Here is a 10,245-nt window from a genome sequence, read left to right as displayed (position 1 = left end):
GCCAATTAAATATTTCAGCGAGGTTGCATACTATTTCGATAATTTAATACTGGCCATTTTGCTGTCAATGTGTGATTTTCTTCTAAAAACGTCAAAGCGCAAATGACAAATAATAAAAAAAAAACAAATTATAAGTGTAGAGTTAGAAATGAAGTAGAATTACTGACTTAGCAAAACACACGAATACTTATCTTTTAAAATAATGGTGGTATTCAAAAATAAATGCAATCAACTGACTTAAAATGAAAAAAAAAAATTTTTTTGTCTGAGGTTTTCAGTTAATTAACACCTTGTATTAGACATGGAAAATTCAGTTTTCAAATACCGTATTATTGACATCTCTGATGTCTACCTACTATTTACAAGGTAACAAACAGAGAGGTACTTTCATATAAGTATCGTGTTGTCTTCATGTTGTCTACCCGATCGAATTAACATACTAGAAAATACCTATCAAAATTTGTGAACATTTATGCGAAATTTTAATTATACCTAACCTACCTAACGAATACTCGTAATAGAAAATTAGCTCTAACATTTTGTTTGTGTAGAAAATTTAAATTCGTGTAGCGGTTTTGTTGCAATCCTACTAATATTAGATATAAATGTGATTGTGAAGATATTTGGAGGTTTGGATGTTTGTTACTCAATCACGTCTAAACCGGTGAACCGATTTTGATGAAATTCGGTATACAGATAGTTTGAGTCCCGGGGAAGGACATATGATAGTATTTGTCCCGGAAAATTTAAGAGTTCCCGCGGGATAGCGATAAACGAATACTACGCGGACGGAGTCGCGGGCAACAGCTAGTAAGTACTACCTACATATTTTATTACTACTTTTGAATGATGTTTTATTTGATCCAAGATTTAAATTACTAGCGTCATCTAGTAGAAAAACAGTATAAACTTCGGGGTAAAGGTAGGTAGCTCGAAAGCTTACATTCACTACCCATGAAGCTCTTAGACGAACTTGTTGTTGCTACTAGTTTCTAATAGATGGCGCTGCAAAAGGATATTCAAATTACGTAGCCCTACATAGATGTCAGTGATTTTATAAAGAGGAAATAATTGAGTTCAGTTTATTCATAATTTTTATTTGTAGTTTACACATAATTACATCCACTATCGTTTTAAAGACATACGATAACCAACAAAAACAACTCAAAAAGCGGCCTGCAAAATGCAACACGTAAATAACTAAAAACAATTAACACATTTCAATACCTACTTAAACACTTCAAAATAGTGGAACATTTTACAAATGTCACATACAGCTATACGCTTAGCATTGTTTTAACATAAAATTACCATACAATGACAAGGGGTCACGTCCAACTTTAGGTACAGACAAAATACGCCACTCATTTCCGAGTAATACCATTTCTTTGCAATATAATTTGGGGAAAAAATAGAGATTACCCGCACAGATTACGAAAAAATATAGAGGCAAAAATCTCCACGCTGCCTGCTGACAAAAGTGGATAAAACATAATTAAACTGGTCGGGCCAGTGTACAGACAATAGCTTTGTCTCAGATGTTATAACCATCCTTAACCATCAGTTTTAAAGCATAGTATCCTAGCGTATAAGTTTCAATCTGGCTATAATTTCGAAAACACGCGTTTTCTCAGAAATAAGACCAATCTATATAGATTGTTCGCCCTCATCGCCTCCGAAAAACCCCACATAGCCGTAATTGAAATCGCTAAAGCAGTTTGGAAATAAATATAAAAGAATGGCTTGTTTTAAGGAACTAGATTAGATTGAAAACGGGGAACTTGTTACAATTTTGTTTTCAATTTACAGATACTTAAATTAAATAAGCAAATGGCTTTAGGCTGGAGTGGTAACTTAGTGGTATACAGATCGATTTTTAATACATGCTTTAAATATATAAACCTGTCGCTGCTAAATAAACATCTTATTGTACGCTAATTACAAAATCTTATTTTTACCATGATTTTAAATACAGATAAAATTCATTTTATTATCTTCTATAGCGACATAGAATAAACTCGTTTTTGCCATACAGGTGTTAAAGGTATTTTTAATACCAAGAATTTATTATATGCCATCATAGTAGAAAATTTAAATACACATCAATAATTTCAGTACAATGTAACGCTACAAAATTTGTAACTCAAGTATTTTTAAGGACATGTAGATGTATGTATGTAAACCCTTTATTATACAGAAAATAAATTAACACAACTGATAATCGTTGAGATACATTTACGAAGGCAAACCTATCCCTTTAAACATTCTCTTGACGGTTGACGGGTAACCTAAATGTAAAGAAAATGATGTTTTAATTTTAAGAATCTTATGAGGGGTAAAGTAAGGGATGAAATGTTCGCAAGTTAAGAAGGGAGAGGTAATGTCAATTCTTATTTACTTCTGCGTGGAAGTCGCGAGTAAATTTATTTTCACGTAATAATATTGAAAAAAAAAAACACACTTTTAATACACATTGAAATACATTCAATTTTAGCCAGGACTAGCTGTACGATGTTTTACAAAAAGTAAAAACTATCAAAAATTTAAACTAACGTATCTTTTTGAAACATAGCTGAATGATTTTAATAAAAAAAATGTAGAATCTCTAATTATAAAGAAAGCGCACCTAATCTTATTTGGATCCTTCAACGCTAGAGACACACAGATAGACGGACAAATACTTTGCATATAGTTCCGAGAGTCGGAACTTTAAAACTACTTACACTATATTTTACAGTTTATCTGTAACAGTAGGTATGTAGTGACATCGTATCTTGAGAGAACATAAACGTTTACAAGAGTGACTTCAATAATTATAAGTTAAAAGTATAATTCAAAATGTTCATGGACTGAAATGACTAATAAATACTACACTTAATATTTAGTTCAAAAACAATTTAGCAAAACTTTAAACGAAAACTATCATCATCAAATTCAGTATTTAGTTCGACGCTAAAAAATACGTCAAAAGGTCTCTATTTCAAATAACTCAAGAGTTTATTCATGCATTTAAGAGTGTGACCGTTTCACGTTTTATTAATGAGCATACTCAGTATGAAATCTAAATAAATTCAGACTTTTAGGTATTTGAAAATTCCAATAATTAGTTAGATAGTTAATAATAACTACTTATGTACACCACATCAAAGACTAATGGTAATGGACTATATTACATTCAATATTTACATTAACATCCTGTCAAATAAGAATATATGTATATTTACAATGCCAAGACATTCAAATAACAGTAAAAGGGAAAATTATCAAAAACACTCTTTTTAGATAGAAAATAACTCAATTTCATGCAAATTGCTATGCACTATATTTTTGATGAATTTGGAATTTGAATACGAAATAGATACGAGTACATACATTTCAAATTAAGTTCGTTATTAAATGCAACCCTTTGTTAGAATGACTATTAAGCGTGTTTTACAAAATGTATATTTTTGGCGATTTTAACTGACTGAGTTCGATCAGAAATTATTTAATCACAGTACACTAAAGGTTCCTTAGCCTATGCTTAAATTCTGAAAATTCCTTAAATGCCACTTAAATCCATAACAACAATACAGACTACTAAGACCGTCTTAACTCTTAATTTTTGAACATTAGACTTATCCCATCAACATTTTTATCCTTATTTATAGCAAACCACTAAAATTTAGTTCCATTTGTCGTAAAAACTACGGAGTAATCTTTTTGTCTATTTTATATTTTATGCACGATTTATAAATAAAATACTGATCGCATAACATGTTTCAATTAGAAATTTTGAAAACAAAAATTGCAATTAGGTATCATAACAGAACACGTCAAAACGATGAGATCCAAAATCAAAACGTTAACTTATGACAACTGAGGACAAAATAATTTATTTTATTACAATATCTTGGGAATATTTCCATCGTTTATATTAAACAATTATATTTCTAAATACTGTATAGATTCAGGCGTTACTTTGCGGAGGTCCATGTTAAAATAAATGGAATATCTGTCTTGCTCCTCCGCCAAGTAACTTACAAGCCAAAGTTCCATTCCTTTTTTTTTAACGATATTTATATGAAATTGTGTAGTTTATCATATCTCCAATCATGTTAAATGAGAGTAAACCTAAAAAGTTTATCACTGAACATACATAAAAAAATAAACACAGACATTATCGAGAGCATCCTTTGAAACCAATTAAAAGTATAATAAATCCCGTTTACAGGAATACATAATAAACTTCTTATAAATGCATACATGCACCCAATAGCCTTCAAGCTTGTGGACATGATAAAAATAGTAAATTGTTAAATGACTTACAGAAAATGCTTCAGTTCCAAGTTTTACGACACGCATTTTGGAATGTCAAGTCAATTATCCCGAAAATAGAGTTTTTTACACTGCATCACACTTACACTAACGTCCGTAACGTAACGTTACAGTAACGTACACTTACACTAACGTGTAGCGTTCAATCACTTTCACTATAATTTAGCTACAGCGTCCAAATCGCCACTCACCAAAGTGTCAGATGTCACGTATAATGAGTATTTTCTTAAAGTCCCAGGATCATTCTGGCTCCGTATACATAAATGAGAACTTGTCGTGGCTGGTGGGTGCGATGACCTTGGCTTCGATCAGGCACTGGACCACCCAAGTGGTGGAGACCAGGGGGATATTGTCTTGGTTCGCTTTATTCTGTACTTCGTGGGGACAGTCCCATTCTGTGACCAGAGCGAGGGCGCCGGACATGTTGAGGTCTTCTTCGTTGACGACCCGCGTGGTCGCCCCGGCTAGGGTGCACACGCGCTCCCAGAATTTGACGAATGTGTCCTGATCGCCGCAGAGTAGAATGACTTTATCTTTGAAGAATTGGGTGTTGCGTTTGCCTGTTGCCGGTACCTGGGTGCAAAATGTGGATGAACGTCAGAAGAACGTATTGTAAGCAGGATCAACATCTGAGAAATCTAAGCATGCGTAAATATCTGATACCAGAACTCTATTTCTAGGGCCGGAAGGACGTGTTAGATATTTTTGTAGAACTGCAATATGAAGGACAGGGAGATTTGGACAGACGTCTGCGATTCTTAATTAGGAAGATTCTTAAATTGCGTAAAGTGGCTAGCAGTAACTGGATGGGGAGACTCGAAGACCGGGCTAAATGGTGCGCCTTGGGGGACCCTTTGGGCCTACTCTAGCCGGCGCGGGTGTACTTTGCGGGCGCACGCAAATCCGTCACACTCGCACGTGACGCGTGCAGTTAGCACTGCTCATACTATTTTCATCACACTTGCTCGTAAACAATGTCAAAACATGAAGGCTACCTTGACTGCAACCCCCCAAATAAAACCCTCGACCTTAATGTGCTTGTCATGAAACCCGTGGTCGGTAAATGAGTCGTTCCCCGTACTAATTTTCTTGTCATGAAGCCCAAGGTCGGTAAATGAGTAAATGCCCGTACTGATGGTGCTGCGCGCGCTGCTGCAGGACCACATGCACACGCGGCTCAGGCACATGCTGAGGGAGGGGGAGGGGGAGGGCGGCGCTGCCAAGAGCGCAGCCTAAGGTATCGCCAATATTTGGAACAATTATATTTTTTCTTTTACAAATATAAAATTTTACTCGCAAATGTGATGAAAAACATTGTATGTCGCACGGGCGGTACTAGAATTACGAACATCGACTCATTAAAGCCCTCAGTCTTCGACTTCGACTCTCGTTCGTAATTCCTTATTTACCGCCCTTAAGACACAATGTACTATTATCAACAGGCGTCTACCCGCTCCGTGCAAGCGTAGGCCCTTGTATCCCTCCAGTAGTGAACTGCGACATGTTGATGTCTTTACTGCACTCACCCAGTTAACGAAGACCTGTTTGGTGATGGACCAGCCGGCTGGCAACGCGAGCGTGTCGAGGTCCAGGAGCGAGTTGGTGGTGCAGCATTGGATGACCCACTGGTGGGACACGGCGCGGATGTCCGCCGCCAGCGACTGTATGTACTTGGCGGTGAGGCAGGGCCGAGGCGCTATTAGTTTCGTCACGCTGTATTTGTTCTTTGGCACGTCGTCGAAGTGGCTGGAAAAGAAGATAATTGTGTATGTTACATGGACGGCAATCGACGAGTGGCGTGGGAAGTGAAGAGGAAAAGAGACAGAAATGTTGTCAAACGCACTCGGAATCACTGTCGTTTTCACCGCTTCTTTCTTTCACACGGTATGTGGGGTAGAAAGAGATGGTCAATGCGATCGCAAGCCCCAGGTCATTAGACAATACGGCCATTGTTTGTAATGAGTAAAAGTCGCAACAAAACAAACAAAACAATATCATCACCATCATCCAAACCTAATACGTCCTATCCTATTACTGGGCACAGGTCTCTTCTCAGAATGAGAGGGCTTGGGCCGTAGTTCCCATGCGAGCTCAGTGCGGAATGAGAACTTGAGACACACCATTGATTGCTTTGTAGATGCGTGGGGAAACCTGCATGATGTTTTCTTTCGCCGTGGTGAATTTTGAAAAACACTCAAGAGATGCGGGCCCGGGTTTGAACCCATGATCTTCTGCTTGAGAGACTACAGGTCAATAATGCTACTTTGCATAAGTATTAAAAAGTATAATTGGATTTAAAAGTATTAATATTGCGCTGTTACAAAAAAACCTAACCTGACCGTATCACTTTTGCGCTGACCATATGATTCCCTCACTTGATAAAATTATGCTAATTCATATAATGCCAATGAATGTTATGTGAAATAAGGGGCACCCAGACAAACCTGTAAACAAGTCCGCCGCCAGCTTCCAGTTGCTCTTTGAGCCTCTCCTTATTGAAGGGACGGTCGGAGAACTCCAAGTCTTCACAGTCAGTGCCGGCGGTCATCTCGCCATCCTCCTCCGACGAGTAATGCCGAGTGTCCTGGCACTGAAATGCAGCATCATCAGCGGTCAATAAAAGACTCGTCCCTCTACTCATCTTCTCATCTAATCATTGACATCTATGCTTACGGCACTAGACTGGCTGTTTGGAACAAAACGCGCGGCGCATCAATCATCAATATTACTTTGACACAACCCCTGGTCACATTTTTTACGAATTGGCTGTAAATTTTGATGTCGTTTTCACGATTATTTGTTAGAGTTCCTGTGTTTCTACCGAATAACTAAAAAACTGTATTAGAATATTTGGCCATTTTTACAGAAGTGTCCAGAAAAATGAGACGGTTGAAACGCTCGAATAATCACCCCACGGACGTCAACAAACTTAGTGAAACCGTCGAGCAATATACAACATACATACAAATATGCTCAAAAAACATAAACCTACGGGCATTCGGTCAAAACCTCATCTCAGCTTCTCCCTACTTACAATGGCCTCTGTATTATCACACTAATATATTCTTTACAGGAGCTCTGCCGTTTCTGGCGCTCGCGATCGCAATCAAATGACAGATTTCCTATACAAAAACTGTCATTTGATTGCGATCGCAAGTATCAGAAACGTTAGGCAATACGGCCTCCGGTCACTTACGTAACTTGCCTAACGTTTCTGGCGCTCGCGATCCCAATCAAATGACAGATTTCGCATACAAAAACTGTCATTACATTGCGATCGTGAGCGCCATAAACGTTAGGCAACACGAACTCTGAGGCCGTACCATCTAACACGTTTCTGACACTCGCGATCACAATCCAATGACAGTTTTTGCGCAAAAACTGTCATTTGATTGTGATCGCGAGTGTCAGAAGGGTCAGAGCTCCCGTAAACTTTAACTAAAACTAAAGATAGTTATGGGATCTGAGATTCATGAGTAAAGGAATCATTGCCGTCGTCATAAAGCCTCAGCGATAAAGGACAGGTTAAGACTTACCTTATCAGTCTTCAACTTCTTCGGAGGCTCGGTACATGTCAGCAAGAAGTGTAGACCAGCGAACAGCTTACTGTCTGCGGGAGGTATCGGGCCCAGCTTGGAGACAGTGTCTTCATCATTCTCGAACTTGGTCAGCTTGGAATTCTTCTTGCCTATGTTCTGTTTCGCCGCACCTTTGAGTTGAAGTGGGCCCGCTGTGGGAAAGAGATATACTTACAAGTTGATTTTTAGGGTTCTGTTGTACCTCAAAAGGAAAAAACAAAAAACATAACATTGCAGTAATATTACCAACTAGCGTTTACCCGAGGCTACGCACGCGTAAACTATTTAATCTGGTAGTTGCAATTGAAATTTCGGGATTTTACAAAATTCCCCTGGGAATTCCCAAAATTTATATTGTGGTCTTCATTGATGTTGTGTTAGGAACAACGCAACTGTCTAAAATTTCAACTCTTAAGCCCAGCGGTTGAAATTTCAAGATTTTATCCCTATCCCGTGAGAATATCCTATGTTTGCTGGCTTATGTTTTAATCCAGGTTATAAACTAACATCACTCACTCACAAAATTTCGCATTTATAAATAGTAGTAGGATTGAGGTTGACCAAATATCATTTTTTTTTAATTGTTCCGTCAAGCCCGCTCCACTGACCTTTGACGCCGTCAATCTTGCGCGGCGTGCGCTGCACTTCCGGCTCGACGCCGGCGACTTCCTCGAGCCGCGCGGGCGGCGCCGAATTGCTGCTTTCGCTCAGTTCGCTGCTTTCGCTAGCCAGACGCTTGCGGCTCACTGGGGTACTCTTGGTTTTAAGACCTAGAAATGACATAGTCGGATCTGAATAGATGAATTGAAAGCTATGAAAAGATTCAATTATAATGGTGTAAACACTAAATGAATACTTATTATTAATTTTATTTTTGATATTGAATAATTAATTTTGTGGTGGTAATCTGGCAGATGCATAAAATAGGTAATAGTAATAGTAATCTTAGATAATTTAAGATGTCTCAAGTGATCTAAGTAAGTAGTCGATAACACATGTTTATTAACGGTTTTAAATAAAATAAAAGTCTATCACGCATAATTATTGGAGTAGACACATTAACTTAAGAACAGTTTTATTATTTTTTATTTAATTTTTTTCTGTATTTTAATTACAGTTCTATCAGACCATATTTTTACTATTCATTAAAATTTTATGGAATAACGAGAAAAACTAATAAAAATGCAACTTTGCCAGCTCAGCAGGTACAAACGCTCTTAATAGTTTTTATATCGTTAAATTTTGATTTTTTCCCCATGTTTACCTGAAGTGGATGCTTTTGGACTTTTCGGCGACGTCACGCGTTTCTTGGCGCTGGAGTTGCCTTTGTCTCGAGTCCTCGCGCTCCGCGGACCCTGGAAGTAAATTAAATTTTTAATTCTTCAACCGCTTTCTTTTTTGAAACATATTATATAAGGTCATCATCATCATCATCATCGTATTAACCGTCCATTAAACCATGACGTCCACTGCTGGACAAAGGTCTCTCCCAAAGAGCTCCACAAGATCAGTCCTGGGTTATTATTAAATTTTGTGTAGATAAACTTTCTAATAGTATATGATAATATTTTTTCCCCATAAGACGACGGAACAGAAGATCTTCGGGGTCGGTTAGGAGATGAGTTGGTTATCCGCCTGCTCGCTTGTAACAGGGCTAACAATTTCCGTTTTTCTAGACTCGAAAAAAGCCAAGTGCCGGCTAGGCACCAGCAGATGTTCCTTTCCTGCACACTACGACTTCTGGCCGGAGGGAGTGATCTTTCGTCGCTTTAGGGAAGCAAGAATAAAAGTCCCTGAATAACACTTTTCTTGTACTTCTTTTTGTGTTTTTTTATACAATTTGAATTTTACAGTGCATTGGTTTTTATTACTGCACTTAATGCTGTAATTTTTATTGACAAATAAACTTAGTCTAACATCTGGTAGTATGGTGTACGGTTGTGTTCGAAACGCGTCAGTGTATTGTGGTAGTGGTGATAGATGGGTTTGTGTGATTTGTGTGTGTTCTTACAGTGTGGAGGTGGAAGTGCATGAACACGCATATCTTGCATAAACATAGGTATCATAAGGTCGCGGCTGAGCAAAGAAATTATTTTAGTTCATTAATCAAATATTTTTTCTGTGCTTATTTGAGTGAAATAATAAATAAATGAGCTTAACCTGGTGCTGAAAAGTACCTGTATGATATTATCTAGATCCAGCTCCCTGTGGTGGCGCCGGCGCGGAGTGGCGGGCGAGGCGGGCGACCGCCGCCCTGCCTCCTTCAGCGAGCGCGCCTGATCCTCCGTCAGGTACAGTTCCGAAGCTGTCACCATCACCACTGTATCGCTGGAAGAGGACCATACTCTTT

The 10,245-nt window shown here is 38.1% G+C and overlaps 1 protein-coding gene across 1 annotated transcript in view; it reads right to left on the bottom strand.

Annotated features, from left to right (window-relative positions):
* Positions 1 to 1,080: 1,080 nt before the first annotated feature.
* LOC141439872 (uncharacterized) overlaps positions 1,081 to 10,245 on the bottom strand; it is a 26,786-nt gene continuing 17,621 nt past the window's right edge. The window contains exons 9-11 of the mRNA XM_074104292.1: positions 6,762 to 6,966; positions 5,844 to 6,063; positions 1,081 to 4,890 (exon numbers count right to left, since the gene is read on the bottom strand). Of these exons, the coding sequence (XP_073960393.1) occupies positions 4,558 to 4,890; positions 5,844 to 6,063; positions 6,762 to 6,966 (758 nt within the window). The 3' untranslated portion in view covers positions 1,081 to 4,557. The remainder of the gene's footprint in view (positions 4,891 to 5,843; positions 6,064 to 6,761; positions 6,967 to 10,245) is intronic.

Source organism: Choristoneura fumiferana, chromosome 21, assembly GCF_025370935.1.
Source record: "Choristoneura fumiferana chromosome 21, NRCan_CFum_1, whole genome shotgun sequence".
Lineage (NCBI taxonomy): Eukaryota > Metazoa > Arthropoda > Insecta > Lepidoptera > Tortricidae > Choristoneura > Choristoneura fumiferana.
The sequence above is the reverse complement of the archived record's forward strand: the minus strand, read 5'-3'. Positions and strand labels throughout refer to the sequence as shown.